This window comes from Mugil cephalus, chromosome 15 (genome assembly GCF_022458985.1).
Source record: "Mugil cephalus isolate CIBA_MC_2020 chromosome 15, CIBA_Mcephalus_1.1, whole genome shotgun sequence".
NCBI classification, from domain to species: Eukaryota; Metazoa; Chordata; class Actinopteri; order Mugiliformes; family Mugilidae; genus Mugil; species Mugil cephalus.
The window spans coordinates 19,839,682-19,867,117 of record NC_061784.1 but is presented as its reverse complement, the minus strand read 5'-3'; the positions used below and the strand labels follow the sequence as shown (position 1 = coordinate 19,867,117).

The window sequence follows — 27,436 nt, the reverse complement described above, 5'->3', positions numbered from 1 at the left end:
CAGGTTCGGGACAGACGGATATTTTAGGAAAGAGGTGAAGGGAGAACGTCTCACTGGGGAACACTTTTACATTTTAGTGTCACGGATGCACACAGGGACGGATTTTACCAGTTAAACGTGACAAACCTTTCGGTCCTAGCTTAGCAACTTAGCTTAGCAACACAACTAGCATGAAATAAAATAAAGAGCTATGCTAGTTCCAGATGTGGTTATCAAACATGACTGAGGTGGTGTCTCTACTAAAACAACAATATACATAAAAATGTTGGCGTGTAGCTTTAGCCTCAGTCAGTCATGTTTGCAGACACTAAATAAATATTTAAAACTCTTCTGGACCAAACGAGCTCATGCTTCCAGCCAACTGTGCAACGAAAGCCACAACAGTGAGAAGACTTCAGGCAGAGGAAATAATCAACTACAGCAAATTACTTGTGTTTCTTTTGGCAAAATTCTTGATTCCAAATACTAAAAATACAATAAAAGTAATATTCACACAGGGAATTTGAGTAAATTTGGACAAAATATGTTCATAAAGCAGCGATAATTTTGGTGAAAGTTCTTTTACACACTGAATATAACAGGATACGAGTGCATTTGCCAAAACCACCAACACTCGGCGCCGCAATAAAAGTGACTGTGACAAAGACGACTTTGTATGCGGTTTACGTTTTTCCATTATCTCGTCTTTTGTTCGCGCTCCACATTTGACTGCAGAAGTGCACCATAATAGCTCCGCGCCTCCAGCTGAGCAGGAGCCAACACAGTAACGGACGCAGGGCAGTTTCACGGCGCACGTAGCGGCTCGGCGAAGTTATCTCTGCTCGCAGAGCTGATATCAGAGTTTATTCAAACAGACTCCACTCTGCGCTACGGCGGCTCAGCTATCAGCTACACACATATCTGCAGACTCGGACACTCCTGAGGGGTTTGCACAGGAGTCCTGCAAAAGAATTCGTCTCCAGTGAGTAATTAAGCAGAGGTGCAACAGGTTGCGCGCTCCAGTGCATCTCATCCACATACACACTTTGACATGTACAGTTGTTAGGGAGTTAAAGACAACTCCAAACATGCACTGTAGTTCTTAGTCCTGCATTAAAAAAAACAAAACAAACCGGAATAATATAATATATATTTGAGTATTAAAATGAATGTGATTAGAAATTATTTTCACAGGGCTCATATGTGCCCCTAAGCGTTGTTTGCAAGTTTGAGCTTTTTGTTGAACATCTTTTAATATATTGATGCATTTTATTTTTGTCCTTTATTATTAACTGATATTGATACGGTCTTGATTCGTTCTGCATTCAAACGGCTAATTGGAAGATTCAAGACACCATACAACAATATAGCATAGAGGCTGGATAAAGCCCGGGCTTTCATGTCGGTCCACCTTTTTGTTTGCTCCATTTATTAAGGCTAAAGGCGCTAACGGCGGTGACTGGCTAGCGGCGATGCCATGTGCTGAATTCACATGTTTGATCCATAAAGACGATAAAGCCATGAAAGGATGAGGAGGTACTTTCTCTAACAGTTGGTTCATTAAGTTCCTACGATCCAAAATGCTTCTGTGATATGTGAGAACTCAAGCAACAAAATGGAAGTGAAGCTTAGCTCTTTGTACGTAGCTTTGACCTGAGATAATCTCTTTTGTATAATTTGGGATGTACAGGTGTGCAAGAGATGACTCCACCTCATTGAGCTCAAACTAGACATTATCGGCACAACAGGTTTTCCTGAAGCAGCGAATCGTGAAGGGAGAGGAAGATTAAACAACGAATGTCTGATAGGAAAACGGGAAAAAAAAAAATTCGTAGCATACGACGTGTACATCTGTTCTTTATGTGAATTTATTCACTATGAGAGAAGCACTGAAACCTCTACAGTGGAACCAAAGTAATGACGTTAACAGGTGATGGTGATGATGATGCAAAATGACGATGATTAACGCAGAGATGAAGCTAAAACAAAGGCAACTAGACTCTAAAGGCTGCTGCACACTGCAAAAAGTTCACCGGTCGAGAACCAGCAAACCAGGGCTGCGCAGACAAGACGACGTATTTTTGTTCTTGCAGCCGTAGGTGTGAGAACAAACTTCTCGCAGACTATGCAACAGCCTTAAAAGAGTGGCAGGGAGTATAGGTTCTTTTTTTTATTCCTTCATAATTCCTAAAAAAAACCTTGACTCCCCAACCAGAACTGAAGCAGCTTTGTTTTAGCTTCGTCTTTAAATACACCATGACCTGGAAGACAGACGACGTTCACAGAGCGTGAGAAATCTCATTTTCCTGCTCGCTACAGAGAAGATAGAGAGGATTTTCATGGAAGTCGCCATGTTAGAGGCGCTCCGCAAGTTAAACAAAGCGCATGGACTGAGGTAGATTGTGGGAAATGGTGAATTATTGCCATGTTTTTGTTTTTTTTTTTTGCTGTACCAATTGTGGCGTGAAAAACATTGGGAATTGTACAGATTGACAAAAGTTATTACAAATCAGAGAGAACAATCCCAACCTCAAACTTAACGCCGCGCTTGTGGTTAGCGAAGCTAAACCAGGATCTACGAGATAAATATCTAGACAATATCTGAATTAGTTCGGCCCATTTCTTGTCAGGTAATTGAAATGTTGATAGAGCTGTAGAGCTAAAAACCTGCTGTATTTCTCATTATAGGAGGACGGGTGCCTGTTGGACTGACAGGTCAACAAGTCAATGACGCCACATGTGGCAGCTTTATATAAATTATATTATTATCATTACACTAGAAAACTAGCTAAGAGTCGTTGATTTCAACATTTCAATTACCTGACAAGAAAAGGGCAATCTAACTTGGATGTTGTCCAGACTTTTGCCTCGTGGATCCTGGTTTAGCTTCGCTAACCACAATCGCCTCCTTTCCTCTGATAACTTTTGTCAGTCTATAAAATTCCAAATGTTTTCCTCAGTCTGTCTGATTGGTGAAGCCAAAGACGGCAATAATTCATCATTTTCCACCATCCACTTCAGTCTGTGCGCTTTGTTTCGCTAACCGAGAGCCTCCAACATGGCGACTTCCGGATTCATGACGACAACCCTCTATTAGAAGTGAGGGAACGGGGGTAATATCACACACAGCCGCGTTGTTTCTTGTTGCCAGATGTCAAGGAACAAAAGCCCAAAAGTTTTGTCTTTTTTTTAAAAAGAAAAATCAAACCTATACAAAATAGTATTCTCCTGACTCAAATTTGCAATCAGACCCAATTCTTTCTTTACGCAGAGTAAATTTTTAGATTGTAATCAGATGCAGTGACTGAATGTCAGCAGGTTTCATGGGCTGCAGCAGGTTGAACTTACAGTGGATCTCCACGAGTCTTTGACCTGCCTGACAGTCGGCGGGCAGGACACGGTCCGTGTCACTGCCTCCATCTGAACAGAGGGGAGGGAAGAGGAGTTTAGAGAAGACAATGAGATGGAATATGATATGTACACACACACACACACACACACAGAGTCACACGTCATGATGAAAATGTACAACACACTTTTGCTAAGCAGCTAAAAATGGACGTGGGTCCTGGTGCAGCCTGATAAAGTAACTAGTGAGCCCTTCCAATCCCCTGCAGTTATAATCTGCTGTGGGAAAGTGGAAAAAAAAAAAAAAACAACAACAACACGATTATTGGCACTTTAAAAGCTCTTCTGGGCTGCGCTGCTCCGCTCCCACAACACGATGGCATTATGCTTCTCGTTGTTGCACAATCTGTGGGTAATAAGAAGCATCTGCTGCATCGATTAGCCTGCTGATCCCTCTCTCTCTTTCTGGGCTTCGACGTCCAATATCATCTCACACAGCAACCTGGCAACAGCCACACTTCATGAGTGGGTTATTTTCTTAGCGATGACAGAATGGTGTGTGATGACAAAGAGGATGGTGACTACGATCAAAACCCAGGTGTAAGTGGAGGATTATAAGTAAACAGCCTTGATGGTTTAGTCGTCGTCCTCCACTAATGGATGAAGCTTCTGTTCCCTCCACTTTCACAAAGGAAATATTAAAATAAAATCCTGAACACGGCTGCACGAGAAATCAACACTGACAATGAATAACAACCTGAACAAGAAACGGACAACGAGATGGTGTGAAAACGCATAAGACAAACTGTTAAAAATAAAAAAAAAACGAAAACAGAACTAACACGTTTGTTTCTATAACTGCTGCGGAGGAAAAGTTGCCCTGTCACGTCGTATATATAACACGCCGTGGAGTAAACGCAGTCACATGCACACATGCAGTATGTGACGTTTCATTGCATGAGATTGTAGGAGAATGGAGGATTTGTATCTTATCTTATCGAACCTGCTGACACTGAATATCTCATTATGCTATTTACTAGAGGCTAAAATCAAAACACATTACTCAGATGAAACAATGACTCTTCCAAACTCATTAGGTCTGAGGCTGCATCCAAACAACTGTTTCCCTTTTTCCACTATTTATTTTGTCTGAGAAATATTGGAAATTGGGTTTTCCCCTAAAACTCCTAAAAATCACTAATTTATGTGTGACACGGAGACACATTCAATTCTCACATGTGTGACCCAGAAAACACCATATGTTTGTCATTGTTCACCAGAGTGATTATTTGATGATCGATACAGTTTCTAAGTCAATCAGATGACTCATTAATTAAGTGATCATTGTAAAAATAAAACAATCGACTGATTTTCTGCCCTTAACAACAGTATAAACTCCAACTCCAATACTTTTTAAAATTATAATCAACAAAAATTCATTTTTAAAAGCTGAAGCCGACATTATTAAAATGATTTGTGTGTAAATGAATAATGAATGTTGAGATATTCAGTAAAGACGGTGTTTAAGTTTTAAAACTAGATCTTTTCTGAGCTCTGAACGCCGACGCTCACTAAACCTTAATGAAATGTCAGAGTCGAGATCCCGACGTGAACAATCTGTGGAATTCAGTGACAAATTTACGGCCTTAAATGTTACGTGATGGTGGAGAACTCCAGTCCTCCTAAGAATAGCTGCAGCACAGATCCAGGGGTGGTTTCTTTTTAAGGGGATCCCTAAAAGGACATCCTTTCCCAGGGCCTTGGTTACTACTCCCCCCCCCCTCCACACACTCCGCCCGGTTTCTGCCACCGGACCTGCAGGTTATTCCTGGTGGAGCGACGTGACCCAGATTTCTCTCCGTCGTGCTCCTGAAGACCAGGCCGCCCTAAAATAGGTGGAGGTTACCGGGGTTGCTTGCCCAGTGACACACTATCGTCCAGAGAGCAGAAATAGAAGACGGCCCCGGAGCGGTGACCGACTGCTGGTGCTACTGTAAGAGGTCACAAATTAGAAGCATCCCCAACAGCTGTAGGAGACACGGGGGGGGGTCGAGTATGTTGGCTGCATGGATGCGAAGGACACCTGAGCTGAGTGGATGCAGACTTCAACCAGCACGCAATGTCATTTATTTGACACTTCTTGCATCATCTTTCCTTCTACTCAAGTATTTTTATTTATTTGGAAGCGAAACATCAACTATTTTTATGACTGATTTGTCTACATCGTTTATTTAACAACTGGGGTTAAGAGATAATGTCAAGGCAAATTATGTTTTCTAGTGTCTTTTCTGCTAATTAACAATAAAAAAAAACTCAAGGATTTTCAATTAGCAAAGGAAGGAAGGTGGCAAATAGGAGCTGATAGAAGAAGATTTTTGTCATTTCTGTTTGGAATACGATTGTCTGATCTCTTCTAAACGCCTTCGCATTAATCCCCAAACACCCAGTTAACAAGGACATTAAAAAGAGAACAGCAGGACGTTTTTAATTTGCCACTATTTCTTCATTATCGTCTTAAAATTAAATGTTAAAGAGGTTGGTGACAGTCCAGACTGAATAGTTGAATGGACTCGCATAAACCATACGGGTCTTAAATTAGAGCTGATTTAAGTATTTACAGACAAACTAATTCTTAGTAGCTGCTGTTTAATCCAGTCACACTCAAAAGGTCTTTTGTTTCCTGGATGACAGAACATAGACTGGTTCAAGGAGTTTAAATCAACGTCTGATTGGATAATTAATTCAACACCCTTGTATATGTTGATCTTTGAGATGAGATTTTTCAACTTTCTGTATTCTTCTTCCAAACTGTAGAAACTTTTCACCAGATTCCTGCTTTGAGGTCTCTGCTTTGTCTCCACCGAGTTAAAGAAGTCCTGGTATGGCGGTGAGCCTGGACCAACCCCCACCCCCCACCCCCCACCACCCTAAAAAAGGAAACGTGGTCTACTGGGGACGCGGAGTCGGGCCAGCAGAGGCAGACTGCTGTGACTGGACCTGCTGTTTAGCTGCAGCGTAATTACAGCCACAACCACTAAATAACCTATTGTAGAGAACTACTCAAAGCTACTGCTGCTGTGAAACGCAGCGCGCTGAGCTCAACCCTCTGATTGGTTGTCATTTGCTACTTAAAGCTGCAAAGATGCTCTTTTAATGAACACGATCGTCCGTTTCTGTTCTCATGCATGTTAAAACTAGGTTTTTTAGATGTTACTCTCAATAAAGCTCAAATGCACTCAAGTGTAGAACCATGACAGATGTTCTGTGAAAATAAGCCGACGCTGTGTGAACAGACCCAAGTAGAACGCCCGCACATGTAAACTAGTGACTCGTTTACATGTGCTGAAGTTGTCCAGAGTCTGATTAAAGCAATAATTTGTTTTTTTTTCATGTGCATGTAAATGTACTAGGTGGTGATTCCATCGATCCCATTAGCTCGCTAACAGTGTTAGCCTCTGAGGCTTCTAGAAAACGTAAATGCGTAGCGGCCATTGTTACCATTTGAACGTCCAACATTTAGTGTACATCGACTTCCCAGGTCATAATCACAAATTCCATTTGAATGACCCACGCCCACTAGGAGTGTCACTGCTATAGGGGTGGAGGTGTCTGGTCTGGTCTAGATGGGCGGTACACGTCTAAGTAAGAGCAACAGGAATGAAAGCCAGGTCCAAAAGTTTCCATCAGAACACCCAAGACGGTCAATGTAATTAACTTCTCCTGCCAGTGGTTTTAATGTTGTGGCCGATCGGTGTATACGATCCACTAATACAACAAATAATTGGTGTTCACTGGTTTGTTAGTGTAACAGTTTGCAGACGACATCTTAACTTCACACTTTACTTAAAAATGTTCTTTTCGTACTTTCGGCCAAACTGTCGTTTACGTCCAGAGATCCGACACCGACCTCATCCATTATTACACTTCTACCGACCCAGTGACAACACCTACCTGCATGTCTTTAGTTGCAATCTCCCCTGGAGTCGGCCAGCTGTTGGTGTCTCCAAAATCTCCAACCTGAGCAAAAAAAACAAAACAAAAAAGAAGAATTTGTCAAAAAACTGCTTTTTCCGCACGTCAGTACAACAACTGAACAAGTCTGAACAGCTCACCACCTTCACAACCGCTTCACTGGTTACCATCATGTCTACCAGGTCTTTCACACTTATCCCCCCCAAAAAATCAACAATCTTCTTTTTGCATCTTTAAACCATGTAGTGCCTGGCTGCAACACTTAACTCAAGAAAGCCATAAAAGTATGTGGTCAAGGTGTGGCCGCCAGCCCTGGTGTTTGCTACTGGCTCACCAGAAAAACATCTGCACACCAGGAAGCGTGAGGGGAGGCGACTGCACGGGGCCCCGAGGCCAGACAGGTAAATACGCTAACTTCATTTAGCTTTTCTAATTAAGATAATCTGTTTGAATTGGCCTGGAGTTCACCGACGACAACTTTAAAACGAAGGCCGCTTGTCAGTTTACAATGGATGCATTTTAGTTTATCAGGCCTCAAAGTGGATCCAGATGAGTAACTGGAGCTGAAAATTTAAATTAGGCTGTTTTGACATGAAGCTTAGCATAAAGACTGGAGGCAGAGGGAAGCATCCAGCGTCGCTCTGTTTAAAGTAAATTAAGTCATGTCCACTTTCTGACATTGTGAATATCCTGAAGGGCATAAATGCCGACTTTAGTTTATTTTATTGTATTTGTTCTATGGTTTCCGTTATCTTTTCTTATTTAACTCTTTTATTTGATTCTTTAGCACAGCACTTTGGTTCAATTTGGTGGCTTTTAAAGTGCTTTATAGATTAACTTTGACTGGATTGGATAAATGTCAGTGTTTTAAAAACAATATGTGACAATACTTTGAGCTACGGAACAATGTTTGCTTAAGTTTATTTCTACATTACATGAATATTTTTTATTGGAAACCACTATGTACCAAAACCAAATCTACTCAAATCCTTCAAAACATATATCACGGATATAATATGAAAATATTAGATTAAATTCTCAATAAATTCATTCAAGTGTGAAACATGAACGATGATCCATCGCTGATCGTTTCACCTTCGTCTCCTTTTACCAAAGACAGTTTACAGCCGAATGAACTCAGATGAGTCTGACTTCCCCCCTGCTCTCCTCTCCTTCATGTGTCTTTTCTTTGACTTTTCTCGTTCAAGTTGAGCTGTAATTTACTTCTTAGAAAAGACTTCACGGCAGAATATCCGGTCACGTGACACTTTTGAATCAATCATGTTGTCAGAAATCGACACCAAACCGTGAGTGATCGAGTTTAGCTTCAGATCGGCCTTTCTACGTTGACGATTGGTTGCCGATAGAAAGGATAGGACCATATTTGGACAGACAGACTTTTGTAGGAGAAAAGATGCTTCACAACGGTACCTCATATGCCCTGTTTGAGACGAGGCTCACAGTGCTACGAGCCGGTTTAGAAAGCTGACTTTTAGCGAATTTTAGAGAAAATTAGAGGCACAACATATAAAAGTGTAGTGAAAATAACACCTAAATGTGCAAACTAGTTTGATAGAAGACATGTTAATGAAGCAAAATAGCAAAAAAAAATTAAATAAAAAAATCTAAATTGATCAGTGTGTGGATCATTTGCAGTTTAACAAAACAGTCACACTTTGTGAATATCATCTAACCTTAAGTGGACCGTAATAGAAAATTAACACTTATTACCTTTCCTCCACGTCTGGCTTTGGGTGGGTTCCCTGCTTTCACCACCTTGGCGGGACCGGTCGACTCTGTGGAAAGACAAAAAGATGGCCGACATCACAAGAAGCTCTGCACACATGAACACAGCATGAATGTTAAGTAGAAACCAAGAAGACAACAGATTACACATTTGTATTTCTAGAATTTCCCACCCACTCGTTTGCCTCGGTTTAATTTGTCTGTCTTCTACGTTTTAATTAACATTTCCATTACTCGTCTTGTCTCATTGACTTTCAGTGTCTTCTTTTCTATTGATTAATAAACTACCGTTGCATTTCTTTTCAAGATAAACAAATCCAGCCAGTTTTTTACGTCTTATCTGAGTTACAGACTCATTACTTTGAACAAATTTACAAAAAAAAAGATCAGAAGAAGATATGAGAAAAAAATCAAAATTATGAAGAAAATGTCCAGAAATTAAAGAACAAATATATTCAACCCTAAGCTCAAAGATTTCCCAGAGTCTAAGTCGACATCCTCAAGTTACTGTTACATCTAATAGATTTCTACTTTATGATAATATAACAGAAAAAGTTTGAGAAGCTTAAAAACCCCAAGTGCAGTGTTGCCCCTTGTAGCTCTAAAACGTAGCTTTTCTCCTCTAACATCAACCAACAGTGACCAGCGCCAGTACCTGGTCATGAATATGTATGCTCCCTCCCCTGTGGTCGACCTGGCTTGTGTCCTGGTGCTGCCTCTTGCCAGATTTGGTGGCGCTTTCAACCCAAACTTTTAAAACTTTTAACCCTAACGCAGACTTGGTGACATGAGAAAGTGAAAGCTACTCACAGGGGCCAACTTACAACAAATACCATATGTCACTATAGTATATATGGAAGATGTTCATAATAAGGGACATCAGCAGGTTTTACTGGAATCAAAGTAATATGTTTTAGACACGAACAAATAAATAACTAGGCCCATTACAGTTTCTCACAGTGGCCCACAGAAAACCATTTTTTCCATTCTGTAAGAATTAATTAACCAGTCCCTGCGGCTCTAGGCTGGAAATTTTTCGATTGAGTGATTAATCAACTATAAGTCAGAGGTAAAACAAGCTATTTGAAGACATCACACTGGGCTCTGAGACATTGTCCTACAGACGACGTGATTAATTAGTCAGGAAACAATGAAAATAACCTTTATTTCCAACCACAGAATAAGACGTGGGACGTTTAGCTCAACAAAGTGAAGGCTAGAACTGTCTCACAGTATAAACCACATAAAAACCATATAAAACTTCATATCTACTTAAATAGATTGTGTATGAATTAGGTATTAAATTTTGAAACTGCACAACATAAATCTACAACATCTCAAATCTGCAAAAAAAAAAAAAATCCCAGTCTCTATTTATTTAAGGGGGTGGGAGTAGAAACACTGCACACTGTATGTTGGTATTATACAGTTTTACAGCCCTTCAGGCAAAAGTGTGACTAAGTGGAGGTCACGTTTTCAGAGAGCATGACCGTACGACCTCAAGCCAGAAAATGAGCACGATGCAAACGATTGGGGGAATAAAGCTCAACAGGCAGCAGGTGCAGGTCCGTGCACACAATTAAATCCCCCGAATGGTGACAAAAGAGAAAGCCGCACTCATTAATCCTGGTTCTTCCGGATTTTTGTGATACTGCTTGAATAAAAAAATAAATGTAATATAGAATTTTCTCATATTAATGCCGGCTGCGCTGGTCTAAACACAGGACGTGAAAGAACAGAATGCGAAGGCAAATACTTTTGTTATCTACTCTCTCGTGACATTTAGGAACACTTTACGGTGTTGGCTCTGGTCCACCACATTGTTGAAATCATACACATGCCTGAACGGCAAACAAATGAAGCTGTATTTTATTTTAAGAATCAATGAGGAGAAGCCTCGGATGATTTAGCGGAGGACCTAAATTAGCCTCCAGCAGAGATGAGGAGCGAGCTACACAGGTCGAGTAAGCTCATTTGCAATTCAGAGTCTTTATATTAAGCCCTCCACTGCAAGCTGAAACTTGCCTTCTGAACTTTAAACTGTTTGCTCGGTTTTCAGCTAGGAAGTTGAGAAATGGTGTAACCGTGATTAAACTCGGGCTTGTTTAATTGACCTTTGCTTCACTTTGTTCGCTGGGCCGTGCCACAGTTAAGTCATCCTTCAGGGGCATTTCAACAGAATTCAAGGGAAAAAAGATAAGTTCCTTATCTGTCTTTAATAATGAATGGCGAACAGTGTGTCAGAGAGAAACAAGGAAGGAGGGGGGAACCTAGCAACAACCCCGCAACCTGAGACTACAAAAGGGCGTGACCATTAGCATCACAAATATGTATGGTAATTGAACAGGTCTTTCCCACAGCGACTATAACTAGGTAGCAAACACAAACACAGTGTAACTTGATGAGTATAGTGTCTGCTGCCATTGAAAAGCACAGTCACTGTTCATGAGAAACAATGAGCAATGGTTGCAGATTTAAGCTTCCCAGAGTCTAATTTGACCAACAGAGGAAAAAGTCCTCAACTTTGGCCTTTCATTTACTTTAAATGAGGCAACTCTACAGAAACACCCCTAGTCAAAGATCAGGACTGTAGCTTCCAGGACAGAAAACCCTGTAGACAAATGAAGCAATTTGGTCACTAGGTCACAACTTCCCAGGTTGTGACGGTGGAGAAATGACGAAGGTCGTCAAAACAAAGATAAGTTCAACTTGGTACCAACCCACTTAGCATCCCAATGGTTTTCTTCACTGTCATTGCTACAAGTCACTTAATTTCAGCCCTTTACAGTTAACAAAATGATGACTCGCTGACATGAACGTGTAAACATATAAATGTTTAAGCTTGAATTCATAAGCTGCCAACAGTTTCCTCTTATATGAGTGGTGCAGTTTGCAGCGGTTAACTCACCATCTCACCCCCGGTAGCATTAATGCTGCTTCAACAGTCTACAGCTTAACACTAATCATGGCTGATGACACCACGTGAAACTGCCATTTATCCCAAAATCCCTAAGGAGTGGAAACGAGGATTTCTCAAACCGAAGAACCAAAGCATTTCGACACACAATCAAGCTCCTATTTCAAGGTAGGATTTCCCAATCCTGTCTCTAGGGCAAACGTCTTCTTGGGGTTTTTACGATCAGTTACTCTCCAGGATTAGCTGACCCGAAGCCCTGACCATGACTGGGGTTTTTATTATGGGGGCTGGTAGATTCCAAACACCACCTGTTTTGTTTTGTTTCCCACCAGTTAGAATCATGTTAAGTTAAATAAAGATCAAGAGAAAACCGCTCAATCATTTCATTCTTAGGTCCTTCTCGGCAGATCTCAATGCACCCAAGGAACCATTGATGTGCAACCGCTCAGTGGTCTGACCCACATCAAAAAATTAAACCACAACATGGAATACGTTGTTTATTATCCAAGCCCCGCATTTCTAAAAATCTAACCAACAAAGGCAAATGGACTTGAATGAGTTTCACCACTCGTCCAAGTTGCTACTTCATTTCTGGTTTGAAAAATAAAGTCAAACAAAAGTAATATGCTCATGCTGACACATCCAAATTAGTCATTGGTGCAAAATGTAGTTGTATTTCTGTATTGTATTTTTCGCTACCATTAGTTAAAGGTTCACTCGATAATGTCGTTACCCATTTACTAAAGTGAAAATATATGGCGCGCAGTTGCACCGATATGCAGATGATGTTCGCTTTTACTTCTACGCATGGTGTGAAATGTAAAACAATCACAATTTGTTAGTCGAGGCACGTTCTAATGTCTGGTGTGAACAGGTTCTTTGCCCATGTCCTGACACCTCACCAAATGTCACAAAAACAAAAAAACACAAATTTAAAGGTGCAATATTTCACATAGAAATAAATTACGTCAGATCAATAGATTTGCTTGTTTCTTTTACATCATTTTGGCATGGAGAACTGATGGACAGGGTGGTAGCTTTTCAATAGCTTGGTTACACAATCTAATTGTATTTAATCACTTCTCTCCGAGTATAAACCTCCCCACAAGAGAGGCACAGTTCACAGACCATTATGAGACAAGGGATGATGTAAAAAGCCTGACAAGCTTAGTGGCTGACAAACTTATTGCCTTCTGGGATATTTATACCAATGAAATCCCATAACTCTGAACTAAAATAAACTACACACAATGCCAATAATAAGCCAGAAAGAAGTAAACAGACATGGATTGAACAGAGCCTCCTGGGTCCAAGTTAACACATGTAACAACAACTTCTGAGCCTGGTGTAGAAACTCAGGCGGGGCAACAACTTTGTGCTAAATTAAGTAAAGAAATCGGCATGAATTCTTCGGGTATTTAACCCTTCTTATCTGATTATTTCACCAAGTGGGAACAACAGTAGTTTCAGAAATTTCTCACTGCTAGTTACACTGCATGACGGAGCAAGTTTTACCGTGGCCAAGACACACACACTAGTTTGGTAGTTTAACAAACAAGATCTTAATGACAAGATCTTAAAAATGCACCAAGTTTCTTGATATCACTGTAAAGATTTCCGGAAGCTTTTTCTGAATGACCACGGGAGAGAGAGAGAGAGCTGATGAAGCACTCAGCATTTCTGCCTCGTCACTATGACAGAGCACTCTTGGCAGGCTCTGCTAACAAATTGATTCAGAACAACTGACCGGAGGAAACTGCTGTGTCTCCTTAGTTGAAACAAAGAATTTTGATAAGCTTTTTAATCATTCCTCAAACACTATAGTTTAAATACCTCCTACAGGGATCAGTTAAGGTACAACTTCAGTTGTATTCCCTACACCTTTAATTCTTTCATGTATTGTTTATAGCTATGCCGGAGATGCAAGAGTACTAAAGACACTCGCACCATCCTCATCTATGTCAATTAGTGTAAATTATAAAAAAAGAGAGCATGCTAAAAGTTTAAACAAAGACAGGAGAACGTGATAAACATTGCACCTTCATAACACTAGCATGGTCACTGTGAGAATGTTAGCATCATGACATTAGCATTTAGCTCAATCATTGACCAGTCTACACCCTCACAGGGCTTCTGGTACAGCTGCAGACTTTTAGTCTGGTTTGACCTCAGGGTTTGTACACATTACACACTTTAATGGCTCAAATATTATACTTTGTAAAGTTTTCAGGTTTGACATGTGTTTAGAAAAAGCAAACCGTTTATTTTACTGTATTAATGCTTATTAACCGTGTTAAAATGTTCATCTGGATGCTGCAATTTGAACCCAAAAACCCTGCTACTTACACTAGGATGATTATATTTCTGTTTTTTGTTTAATAATTTAACTGTTCCTGTTCTTTTTCATTCACTATTCCGAATACACACACAGACAATTTTTAAAACTTTATTGGATTATTTATAACTTCAATGAACGTGTGCGTTCTTCCTTTCTTTTGTCTCCACTGGCTTTTTCCTTTTTTATATTTTAACTTAATAGTTCAAGATTTGCTAGAGTTAGACTGTACTACATGAAGTGTGCCGCCTTGTCTCTTATATTAACTTAATCTCGTAGCTGTTTTCCATACTTTCCCAAAACGGGAGAGTATTATAATCAGGAAGTGTGTAATCATAGATTTACTGATGAGTAAGAAGCAGAGTAAAGTTTTTATGAATGAATGGTGCATAGTACACGAACAGAAAGCTGCAGGTAAATCCGGTTCATCATTACAGCTCAGTAGTTTAAGTCTTTGGTAATATCTTTTGTAACCACTTCAGTAAACTGAACACAAACCGGACCCGGCTAGTTTTCTACAGCTGTATCCGGCTGGTAATTAAATGTTTTAGTTCGGCAATCGCTGCGACAATCAGCTGTTGTGGAGGTCAGCCGCATTCTGCTGATCAGCTGAGGAGCACACCACCAATCCTCCACACTTGGGCACGCAGACGTCACTCACAGTCACTCACATGTCCGCTCACAGCTCAGTGGTATCAGATGATATCAGATGATGCTTTAAGGTCAGAGAGGAGCCTCCGGTGCGTCTCTCAAACTATAAGCTGCTGCTGCTCCTCTGGCAATCACACAATCGGTGCATTCACCAGTTTTACGTGGATTTAGATGCAAATGCAGCTTCTTGGAGTTATCCCACATTTTCTACGAATTAAGACATTTTGATCAAAGAGGTTTTCTGTGTTATACAATTCTTCCAAGAAGCTACACTTGAATAATTAATTACTCAGTTCCTGAGATAAAATACATGGTGGCCCCCCTCCCTCCCTCCGTCAGCTTCAGCTCAGGAAATACCGAGGTGATGACAGTTCAAACAACTACGGTAAATGGTTTAAAGGGTTATTTAGTCCCACTTTATCCAGAATAATATATACAAGACCAACGTCTAACTTCCCTTGTTCCTTACGCCTTTTCTTATTTTTATGTTTTAGTTTATTGTTAACAATCTTTGCTTTTCATCTCTCGACTAATTTGGCCATTTTTTTCCAGCTTTTTTCCTGAAGAGTTTATTTTAAAAACAGTGACGGCACCTTGAGAACAGTCTGAGGCGACAGGTAGCAGTGAAAGCTGGGTGTTATCGAGGTGTTAGGTGATAACAGTGTTACATATTCTCTAAAACCCAAGGACGAGTCCAGTGTGAGTTTGTGGGTCTAATATAAAACAGAAACGTATGAGGAGTCAGTGAAAACATGAAGAGAGCAAGAAGGAAGAGCACAAGTAGTTATTCTTCTACATTTTCAGTTTCATTGGCCCAAATGTGTTTAATTTACCCTAAAGCTGAACCAGCAATGAAAACGAAACTAGATGCAACCACCTCTTCGCAAATTCCTCAGAAGGATAAACATCTATAACAAGCGTTTTAAGAAGTGCACTGCGTGCGGAGAAGAGAGGAAAAAACGCAGCTTTTAAGTCGTCACCAACAAACTGTGCCTCCGTTATTCGACCCGTAACAAAACAAATGACGGAACTGAGATGGATCGGATGCTCCTGAACCACAATCTGACACGACACCACAACACAGGAACAAAGCAGCTCACATTAACACTGAATGAACCAAACTTTATGCCACAGTTTCAAACTAAACCCAAATAATCATCTTGTGGACTTTTTTTTCCATATACCTGTAGGTTGTATTCGCTGCATCAAACGAGTAATAACCTCCAGATATACACAGCACAGCGTACAGCGCATGAATCAGGGGCTGATTAATGAATGTAGGAGTTGTTAACTCATTAAACTTTAATGTTATAGGAGATGCACGTGTAACTGGTAGCTATAAAACGATTTTAGCTTGGTGCTTGTTGCAGTTCAATGGTTTAGCAGGGGTTTAATTATTAGCTTAGCTTAGCAAAAGTCACAAGATTCAAGAAGACGGGGAGGCATGGTTCAATCGTTGTATTAATTTAGCTCATCAGGTAAAGACAACGGAAAATGTTCAAAAGTAATGCACATACCAGACTCTGTTAATGATTAGCCAAAGTCCTTTAATCACTTTACTAACAAGGTGAGAATGAAACCAAACTTTTACCTTTAACTGTTGAATAAAAAAACAAATATTTCCCAAACTCATCCTGGATGTTGACCTATTATAAAACCACTGACGTGGATGTTAAACGAGAGAAGAAACTTGTTTAAACACAAGACCAAACTGTAAATTCACCTAAAGGCTTGGATGTCCGCAAGGAGCCGAGGAGATGCTGCATTCATCGTTTAGCTGCTGTTTACCCCCAAACAGACACATTAGTATGAAGTGACTCCCATTAGTCTCAAGAGCATCATCATCATCATCATCCTCCTCCTCCTCATGGTTCTTTCTGCTCCCACGTTTATTACCCTCGTCTTTCTTCCTGAGGCTCGGAGACAGTTGCTGCAGCCTGCTGTGCACACCAGACAGCCAGAGTCTAGCGTTAACGTGAGCCGCTGATATCATCCAGTTCATTATCATCATTATCATCATTATCATCGTCATCATCTTTAAAGCAGCGTTAGATCGATTCATTCAGGTTGAAACCTCTTGAATCTAAATGTGGTACAGATTTATATGCATCTAGATTTGCAGAAGATGCATAGTGTAGATTTACTTATGTTTCTTGTAGATTTTGTACATATGCAAATATTATATTCGTGCTTATACTATTGTTTTAATTTAATTTTATTATAATTAGTTTTCAATTTTCATCTCATTTAATTAATTTAATTAATTTAAATAATATATATATATATTATCATTATTTTTCAATTTTCATTTTATTCAAATTTCATTTTATTTTGAGTTTTAATTATAACGTTTTAATATATTTTTTATATATATTTATTTTAAATATCTTACACTTATTTTTTCATACTTTTTAAGAGTGTTGTGCAATTTCCCTTGTGGATCAATAAAATAAGTCTAATGCTGAACTACCTCGTCCCACAGGATAAATAAAGTATCAATGTACTTATACTCCAGATATTGCCTTTCTTTCTACTTAATCCAACCTCTTAACAGTCCCCCTTCTCTTTTTCTCAGAAACCCAAAAGGTGCACAAATCTCAGGTGGAGACCGAGGGCAAATTCCCATGGGCGCTGCAGCGGCGACGATACCTGCTCAAAATCCCACAGGGTATCGCTGGCGAGACCTATAAATAAACCGTGTGTCACATCGCTGCTGCACTCTCAGATAAACACAGTGGTAGTGTTGTGTAGTGCAGTGGCCCAGTGCTCTGCCTGAAGCTCGTCTAAATCATCACCTTTTAATTTTATCATTCAGCATCATTCAGTATAGTTTCATTCTCAGTGGAAATTTGTCTTATTTGTGTCGTACTCTGGAATTTCCCAAATGACTGCATCACATCTTAACACGTCTTGGGCAAAATGATAATAAAATACATTTGAATTCAATCAATTTGAAAGTTTGAATGGAGAAATTTCCCCCCAAAAAAAGGGAATGAATGAAGACAGCGCAAAACAAAAGTCATGAAAAAGTTTGCTAAAAGGGAAACGGTGCTCATCTGGAAGAGGTGTGCGTATCGAGCCAAAAGTCACACGTAACATTTAGTCAGTGTGAAACTACAGTTATTATCGGCTGGATGCTCACTGTCTGATGATCGCACATGCAGAGCAGAGCGGAGCGGAGCAGAGCGACGACAGAGGAGGGAACCCTGTCTGCACAACAAGAAACCAAATATGGAGGAAACCAGCAGAGCCTCCATGACACACACACACAAACACGTCAAAGGCTCTTCCTGGCGTCACGTGATCAGGGTGTTGGTGAAAACGCTCAGAGTTCCCGGAGGCGTTTCTCCCTGCGCACACACCGAGCTTAAAATAACAGCACGCAAACCCCCCAGGGGAGAAGATTTAACAGGTAAGTGACCTGGGACCCAACCTCACATGTCCCCTGCCCTCAAACATCTCACCTTAGGTGGGTTTTAACACATCCTCCAATTGTTCTTGAGCAAAAACACCATGAAAGAACAGTGCAGAGGTAAACAAACTCCTTTACTAGGGGATGTCCCGATCAAACTCTTTTAACCGATACTGATCTGTTAATATTGAATATCGGTTGATCCCATGTTAAATAAACTAAATTTCCTCCCCTGGAGATTCATAAAGGCTTTTCTTAGAGCTCATATCTTAAACCTGTGTCCTCTACTCCCGACATGTTCTGGTCATCCATCGCCATAAACTCCCTGTAACCCTCTCTGGAATATTTATCTCAACAATTTTACTTTAGCAACTGCTTTCGCAGCATGTTTAGTCATCTTTCATCTTTCTTTTTGATGCGAGCCAACTTCTATTAAAACAGAAGAAGAAGAATAACAGGCGGTTTAGACTTTTACGTCACTTTGTCCCCCCTAGCTACTTGGGGTGGGGAAAAAAAATATGGCAATATATTGCGATATTTCAATTATGAATGTCTTAATATCGATGATGGTAAATCATTCAAAAGATTGATTTGAGCCGATCACCAACGACTTCTGCACCTCCACCACCACTTTTTTTTTTAACAAGTGCCACAAACTGTAAACGGATCATTTGGATTAATATTTTTCTGAGCCGATATTTGGAGCCAATACTGGCTTTTTCTCCATCCAGTGACATGATAAATATTGACACAATGATAATAAATGTTACACGTCTCAATTTAACCAAAAACATAAGGAATATGTATTGGCAAACGCATCAGCAGATACCAGAAAAAAATGCAAATATCGGCCCGATGTATCGTCGATCTCTACACCAAAGCCTCAAACATGTTAACATCAAATTTGCGTTGCGTTTCTCTGCGTGTGTCCCCCCCAGAAGGGTCTTTGGTCACTACAGGGACGTGGTTTTGGTTTATGACAGGCCAAAAACATATAACTGTAAGACATCAGACTTGGCTGAAGCCCGATATCGATCTCCCAGTAATCTACCGTTTTCTTAACAGCCTGTTAACTTCATGCTGGCACACTGGATATATCCAACTCACTTATTCCTATTGAAGAAAGCAGCTAAAAAACCAGATTCTTTGATATCAATTCATAAAATACTTGTTATTGTGTTATAAATATGCTTGTTAGAAATCTTGCTGTGGCTTCTCTAGGCTTATTTTCCACTGAATAGTCTTGAGAGATGATGGAACAATGGCTGGTTGTGAAGCAGATCTGAAATCTGAGAGCTGATGCATGGCAACGCTGCAGATTTTTTTAAAAAGTATGAAGACGGAAGAGCTGAACAAGAAGTAAAGCCCACGCCAACAAGAGCTGAAACACGAAACTCAAAAAAAAACATCACTTTTCTGAAAATCTCTTTCATAACCGAGCAAAACTGATCTGAAACCCAATTAATTAAATCGTGATTCTGTGAACGAGAATCAGATCGATTCTGGAAATCGGTAGAGATATCGAACGGCTTCTCAATAAAAGCTTCCCTGTGGTTTTCCCAGTAAAAAAATCGAACAAGGCATCAAACTGAAATGAAAGTGAACTCTAAACCACAAAGATTTAGTTACAAGCTAGAAAAGTAAAGAGCGAGACTTCTACCAACAGGACTTTATCACACGCGCAGCCACACAAGTGTCAAATGAAGGAGCCTGACAAGGCTGGTGTTTTGGGAGGAGACCATCAGGAACGGGTCAGTTAAGGTCCCGTTGTGCTTTTAAGGAAATACTTTTTTGTGTTTTCTGGCCGTTACAGAAGAAGCAACATTCGTCCCTTGTAAAGGATCAACGTGCTCCAGCTACTTAACGTGTAAACTGACATCCAGTATTTAAATGCAAACCATTTAATAAACCCTTCAGAATTATTGCTACAGGAGCTTGGGCTCATCCTCGCCGTAAACAGTCCACACCCACACCTCCACAGTGGGATGTGCCGTTATCACCGAGCCCAGACACAACTCTGAGACAGATAAAAGTAACTCGAGCTGGACGACTTAGGACGAGAGCTTCTCCGAAGCAGCCGAGCGTTAGGAGGATATTCGCTCGGCTAACACCTAGCTTAGCATTTCCACATAGGTTTAAGCTGCTTTTATGTTCTGACTTTTGTTGACGACGTTAAATATAAGGAAGCAAACCCAACGTGTATAATTGAGTTTGATGTATTTTAAGGGTAAAGCTTGCAGCTATTTTCATCACTATTGATAAATATAACAATTAAGACTTGTTAAGAAAAAAAACTGTCTAAAACAACATTCAAATGTCTGTTTTTGCAAAAAGAAAATTCTGAGAGACTGAATAATTCATAAACCTTTGAAAAAATCTTTTCTAAAACAAATTTACATGGATATCGAGCTGAGAAAAGCAGATAATAATCCTCAAATCAGAAAAGTTGGAAATTACAGTTCTGGCTTGATCCACTATCAAATTAATCATCTCAGCTCTTTTAATATCCGAGCTAGCTTCACAAAAACAATCCTTTCATAGACAAACAGACTTCATGTGTCAAACAGTAGCCGTCACTTTTCACCTTAACCTGCAAGAAGATGTGACTTCTCTTCCACAGACCAATGTCCAATCAACTGAGCTCACACCAATGCATGTAACACCCATCCAGTGGACATTTGTCCCGTGACTGGAGTCCCATTTCATCCATTCAACATCTCCCTCCCACCCGACCCCTCCTGCAGGATCGTGACCTTTGCCGAGTCTCGACACATCATAAAAACCCAGCTACAAACAGGCCCAAGGTGTCAGAAGGCTGCAACAAAAAAGACAAGCTCCACAGAGTGGGACAAATGTGGGAGACAAGTGAGGTGTCCATGCTAATTTTCAAAGGGCACCCCCCCCCGCCTCCTTTCCTGTGAGTAGTGGAAACAACTGCTAGACAAGTAAGTGGTACAGACAGAGCGGAGGCTTTAGCGTTAATAAGCGGTACATAGGTGGTTTACAGCACATCTTTAGTCGCTTATTGTATGTTTGTGTATCTCGCCTGAAGAAAAGAGGCGATTTAATCCTTTAAAGCTTTCAGAATGGGCTGCGTTTGCAAGCGTTACTCAAACGTTTCCCCATGTGCTAAAGGAACGCTAATGCATCGGCTCCAAGCTTCATTTACATAAACTGTCGGACCTGCCAGTAGTTCCTGAAATGCAGCATAACCTTTTTCTCAAGTTGGGTTTGAATTCGGTTGAATTACTCCAGATCTCCAGGGGCAAGAAATCTCACATAGGGTCCACTAATCTGTCCAGTCCTGAAACTAACGAGGCTACGGTGTGAACGCAGACCGTAGAAATGTAACGGCGTTGCAGAAGAGCTGCGATTGGTCCACTTGGTTGTAACGTGTTTCAGTATTTCCAGCTGCTTCTCCATCACCACCACTTTTGAACTGATTGTATGTATTGATTACATGGGTGGAATTCAGCACTGGGAGTGAAATTAAAGTTTTCAAAGAATTCTTGATATTATTGCTGTAATGTTTAATGTTAAAGCAAACAGATAACTTCAACAAACTCTTTTTTTTTTACTAGAAGTATTTACAGTGATGAAATCTACAAAACCACACGAGGCAGAGATTTACCACGATGGTGTTTGGCTCCGTTTTGGTTTTACCAGGCTACTGTTTTTAGCCGTTGTTAGCATGAAATTGCCATGTAGTTCACATATAACACATGATAAACTTAAATTACACTCTAACAGCATTTCAACATATGTATGTCGAAAAATACTATCTGTACGACCGATTTACTGCAACAAAAACTCATCAGAAGTGCTAATAAATGGAGCATCAGCAGCTTCTAACTACTGTTTACACACGGGGCGGCCATCTTGGAAACTCAACTCGAGGGGGTACTTCCAGCTGAAAAGTCCAACTCAGAACTTGGAAATTCCAACTTCTGAGTACAAATGAAACGCACCAACAGACTTGAGCTTTGGCAAAATTTTTGTCGAAAGTGAAGCAGGAAGTAGAAACAAAAATTAACCCGACTGGAAAAAAACAAAAGACACATTTTTTAGTGCAGAGTGTGCACCTATAAATGTCTCACACCGTACAAGTGTGCTGCTCCACCATTTTTTGGGGGGTGAGGGCTTTTGGGATGTGAGGTTATTTTCCGAACCCATCTTTTCTGTCCAGTAGCAGCAACAGGTGCCACAGCAGGAGAAGAAACTAACTCGCTTAGCCAGAGTGGCTGCATTTTGTTGGCAGTTAAAAGTTAAATGTTGTTTTCTGGACGGTGATATTCAGCTTGATCTTATTTACAACTAACATGATTATGCTACATTAAAACCACAGAAAAAAAAAATAAAAAAAAATAAATCAGTCGACCGTCCGAATTTGGCTTTTGGCGGTGATCTCTGCAAGACAACACGTCGCTGATCCACTGAAGGCAAAAGGAGAGCAGTGATTCAGCTAAATGCCAGAAATGGGAGCTTCAGCATTACAGTCAGTCTGAGCCGGCGACGGTCAAGTCAGACCTGTGAGTCGGCAAAAATACGGTAGGAGAGGAAGTGGAGCTGAGTGAGCATGTGAAGCGAGCAAGGCTAACAACAACAACAACTACTCCACAAATCTGTAAAATATACAAACTGCCACTTCTGTCAATCACTACCCCTTAACCCCTCAATCCCAGTTCATTATGTTATTTCTGCACACGTAAATAATAATTCAACATAAATGAAGACAGAGAAAACATGTTTGGACATTAGCTGAACAATTCCCCCTTATACAATTTAATGGCCCTGCCTTAAAATTACCCCGTGGGGGAGGTCTGACGACTAGCGGCAATGTTTTAACAGGGTTGTATTGTGCATGTGCCCAGAGAAGACGCATCTTTGCTGTAGATTTCAGTGAATTTAGTCTAGTCATGTGCTTCCAACGGCAGCGAAGGAGACAAACCACCAGGAAAACAGGGATAGAAACGAAGCACGGATTTAAATTTGTTTCTGTGAACGATGCCGACTACACACTTTTTATTTACATATGTTATGTCGAAAACGCCCGCAGGGCATCGTTAGGGCTGCGACCAGTGTGTTATTCAGACAAGCCTGAGGGGAAATTGTTGCATGCCAGAGAATCAATGGTGGTTTTTGGTGACAATATGAAGAATGCAGCCACACACCCCGGTGACGAGACAAGTCGCAGCCTTGTTTGTTACCAATACTACCAGCAACCGAACACGGGAGGTACAAGTCTGACGCTAGAAGCGAAACACATTTTCACCGGATCGGTTTCAAAAGCTCACATTATTTACGATATTAACGTCCTCTCTGAACTCTGCGTGGAGACACATGCTTCTCCCCATCTGGCCAGGTCTTATTTTCTGTCTCCTAACATCATGACTCAGCGGCTGATCGGTTTTTTTTTTTACATGTAACTGCCTCCCATACGCTGCAGATTCTATGTTATAAACCTGTTGCTTTCTACGTGGGTTTCACTTAATTGCATTTTATGATTATGCGTCATGTTTAAGTCTGGCTCCGAGTCAAACTTCATAAGCGAAAGTTCAGCGAGCAGAAATAACAGTGAAACCATTCAGGAGCGGCGTGTCCCGAGCCAAGTGTAAAATGTACTGCTTCTCCTCTTGCTACAAATTAAAGTCACAAACTCCCACTGTGATCTGTGTAAATACGTTTTCAGCCACTCAGCTGGTGGACTTATCCACAACAGCAGCCTGGGATCTTCTTAAAGGGCGCACAGAGAGCACACATGACTGATTAAAGACCATTCCACCATTGTTCTGACATACTCTGATTCAGCTACTTACTTTTTCATTACTGAACAATGTAACAGTGGCCGCAAAGCACAGTGGGGCAAAAACTTCCCCATGGGTGTTGCCGAATTTAGAAAATCACTTAAAAGCAACACAGAAAAGCTAAAATCTTGAATAGTACTAGTAAAAGAATAAAAAGTCATTCATAATTTACAGCCCTATAGGATATAGGACAAAAGCACAAATAAGGCTGCCCACAAAAAACACAGCAACATAAGTAATAAGAGAATTTCAGCGACTAATGTTTGATGAGAACTTACCAGATGCTAATAGCTAGAATAAAAATACTGCTAACTTGTGCATTTACAAGTTGTAGGAAGATTATTTATGTTTCTGGAAACCTAGAAACTCTCTATTAATGTTACATGTTAAGTAACAGCCTTTTACGGATTAATAATTCAAATGCATTTACAATTACTAACAGTACAATCATTAAAGCTAAATTATACTTCACACTGTGCATGTTTATTCACTGCAGAAGATACTAAATAACACATTTCCTGGATAGGTTTACATGACATAATGCTTAACCTTTGTGATGAATTTCTAAAAAGACAAAGCTTGGATGAGCGGTGAAAAGTTCTTTTGCCTTTGTTTTAGCTCTGCTTGTTTAATATACAATGACCTGGATAACTCACATTCTGTGACAACGGTATAGTTAGTTTATCACCAGACGGTTCTTTGTGCTACAATATAATCATGATGAGAAAATGTATTCGTAAAAGTTCAGAATTTATTTAGAGGTTAAGTTAAACTAAACGGTTTATCGACCACTTATTGATTAAAAAACTAACAAAGCGATGGATTAAACATGACTCCTTCCATGTTAACATCCAAGCAGACGAGTCTTAGATTTTATGTATAACAGCATTTTGAACCACATCTCTGAACACAGGCGCCTACACAACATAAATGAAGGAGACACTATTCCCTGATTATCTTTAACGATGGCTCTGAGCCAGGTTTATGTGCTGATGTGACAGCTTTTGGAGCAAATCCATCTAACTGCCCCCCTCGCAGACTGGTCCAGACCAGACCACCAGTACAGGCCGTACCCTGAAGTCCACACTAGTGACACATGGTTCAGTTTTGTCTAGAGAGATAGAAAAAAAAAACACACAAAACAACGCATACAGCTGAGAGGCCACACTCATGAGCAGGAGGGCCTGGATGTGTAGCTGCAAAACAGACAACAACACATGTCTGTGAGACGAGGAACCGTGTCGCCTTGACACCGACGAGGGAGCGGTCTCCTCCAACCAGGATCATCAATAATCACATAATCGTTTTGTCTCACTGTCACTTTGAGAACCAGTCTTGACTGAGAACTAAATCCAGGAGGCATTTCACTGGTAAGACATGAATCACAGTGATTAGTCGCTGGGGTGATTCTAGGCTCAGAGCTTTAGGGGTGATTTAATGTCAAACTACTGTGGCACAAAGCTAACGCTCAGTTTAAACAATAAAGAAAAGATGATTTCGTAACAATAAGTGGGAAACACACATAAAGATATGAAGGTCAATAAAGATAAAGACATCATTATTCTCTCCTTTGTATCATTTTAGACTTTTAGCAGTCAACCCCCCCAAAAATGTAGCTTAAACCACATATTTTCTACTACTGTGCTGTTTTTTTGTCCTATTATCAAACAAATCCTTTTTGAAAAAACAGTCTTTTCAATTCGTATATCTAAAGGGTGCTGAGAGAAAGTTTAGGACCCATAAAAAAAAAAAAAAAAAAAAAAAAAAAAAAATTGGCCAGACACGCCTGTGATTAGTTGTAAGCTCATCCAAGAGCAGCCACGATGACTTTGCCTGCTAGCCACCAAGCTAACGTCGAGTGGGTGCGGACGCGCATGTGGGGAGACGGGGTTTGCTTTGACAACACGTACACGACATGACAACCGGCTCATTAACGACGACACGGCCGGGCTGTGTCACACGGGGCAACGCGCACCGATGCCCGGCCCCGGATCGTGTGCAGTAAAAGCCAGTAGCCACCTAGCCAGCTAGCAGCCATGCGCCCATGCCTTTCTCTTCGGGGGGAACACGTGGAGTGAACACGTGACGTCTCACAACAAAACCTTGCTCCTATTTTAAGCGATTAAACGAGCGCATGTTTAACGCGGGGCCGCATTTAAGTGTTTAAAGCGTATTTTGGGGAGGCCGTGGAGATGACACGCGTCACGCCGGGTGGATTTTAAGTGGGCAGGGGCCACCTGGGAGCTAACGCTAGGACTAGGCCAGAGACGAGTCTCTACCGTGCGCTATTGTTAGCCGGCTAAGCTGCTACACAACCCAGCCAAGATCGTGGCTTTGCAGCTAATTGGTGCAACGTGAGACACGGGTGGATGTCTCGTTTAGTCGGTGTCTGGCGTGAAAGGAGAACAAAAAAAAAGACAGTAAACAGTAGTAAGCGGTGGTTTAAATATTTGGCGAGTATTGGGAGTGGGTGCCAGCTAAGGTTTGACTGACTGGGTGGCAGCGAGGGAGGGAGGGAGGGGGGGTGAGGAGAAGATGGTGATGCAGCGCACATGATTTTTTTTTTTTTTTTAACTTCATCCCTTCTGAAAGTTTCAAGCCTCTGCAGCCAGCGTGCGGCACAATGACACTGCTAAAAAGGAAATGAAACACTCCTTTCCATTAAAAAAAAAAATATACCCACTGAGATCCAAAAAAAAAAGTGCATGCAGTTTTCATCTTGAGCTTTGACACAAGCTGAGCGACCTCACAACCACTGCACGGCAACACAACGTGTCGCAAACGTGCACCAAAAAAAAAAAATTAAAAAAAAGCATATGAATAGGATAATTTAGAGTAGGCTCAAAGTTAAGTCAGGAGCAGAGAATTTTTTTGGGGGGGGGTCACTCAGATCCTCCAAATATTATCAGATCATCAGATATTTTTGGAGCATTTCAAGTGTTTTAAAGGGTGTGATCACTTGTGTAATCAGTCGCCCGTGAACCCCAAGAATAGCCTCCACCAGTATGGAGTATGATGTGGGGTGGGGGGGGGGGAGTGGCGGCTTTCACTCCAAATATAACCAGCTTACAGGGAGCAACAAGAGGTCGACCACAGCCAGGGACGCGCTTATCAATCTACTTGCGTGTTTCTTTTTTTTAAGTGTGTGTGTGGTTCAATAAATACTACGTTGCCCCCCCTGTGTGTCTGTGTGTGTGTGTGTGTGGAGCAACAAGGCGACCACACCTGGACGCACAGACACCAAGACAACACTGACAGTCAGTAAATCAACA

At 40.8% G+C, this 27,436-nt stretch overlaps 1 protein-coding gene and 1 long non-coding RNA gene across 7 annotated transcripts in view; one reads left to right on the top strand and one right to left on the bottom strand.

Moving 5' to 3' along the window:
* Window positions 1-27,436, bottom strand: part of larp1 (La ribonucleoprotein 1, translational regulator) — a 50,520-nt gene that overhangs the window by 22,070 nt on the left and 1,014 nt on the right. For 5 of the 6 annotated variants that reach the window (XR_007114293.1, XM_047606619.1, XM_047606621.1 and 2 more), the window contains exons 2-4: window positions 9,031-9,095; window positions 7,279-7,344; window positions 3,328-3,399 (exon numbers count right to left, since the gene is read on the bottom strand). Coding sequence is in view for 5 of the 6 variants with exons in the window: in XM_047606619.1 (XP_047462575.1) it covers window positions 3,328-3,399; window positions 7,279-7,344; window positions 9,031-9,095 (203 nt within the window). In the remaining variant the exon portion in view is untranslated. The remainder of the gene's footprint in view (window positions 1-3,327; window positions 3,400-7,278; window positions 7,345-9,030; window positions 9,096-27,436) is intronic. The other variant, XM_047606625.1, reaches the window with a different exon arrangement.
* On the top strand, window positions 3-27,436 carry LOC125020946. The gene is made up of 3 exons (XR_007114294.1): window positions 3-961; window positions 7,546-7,700; window positions 17,524-27,436. It is a non-coding gene; the product is annotated as an uncharacterized LOC125020946 (long non-coding RNA).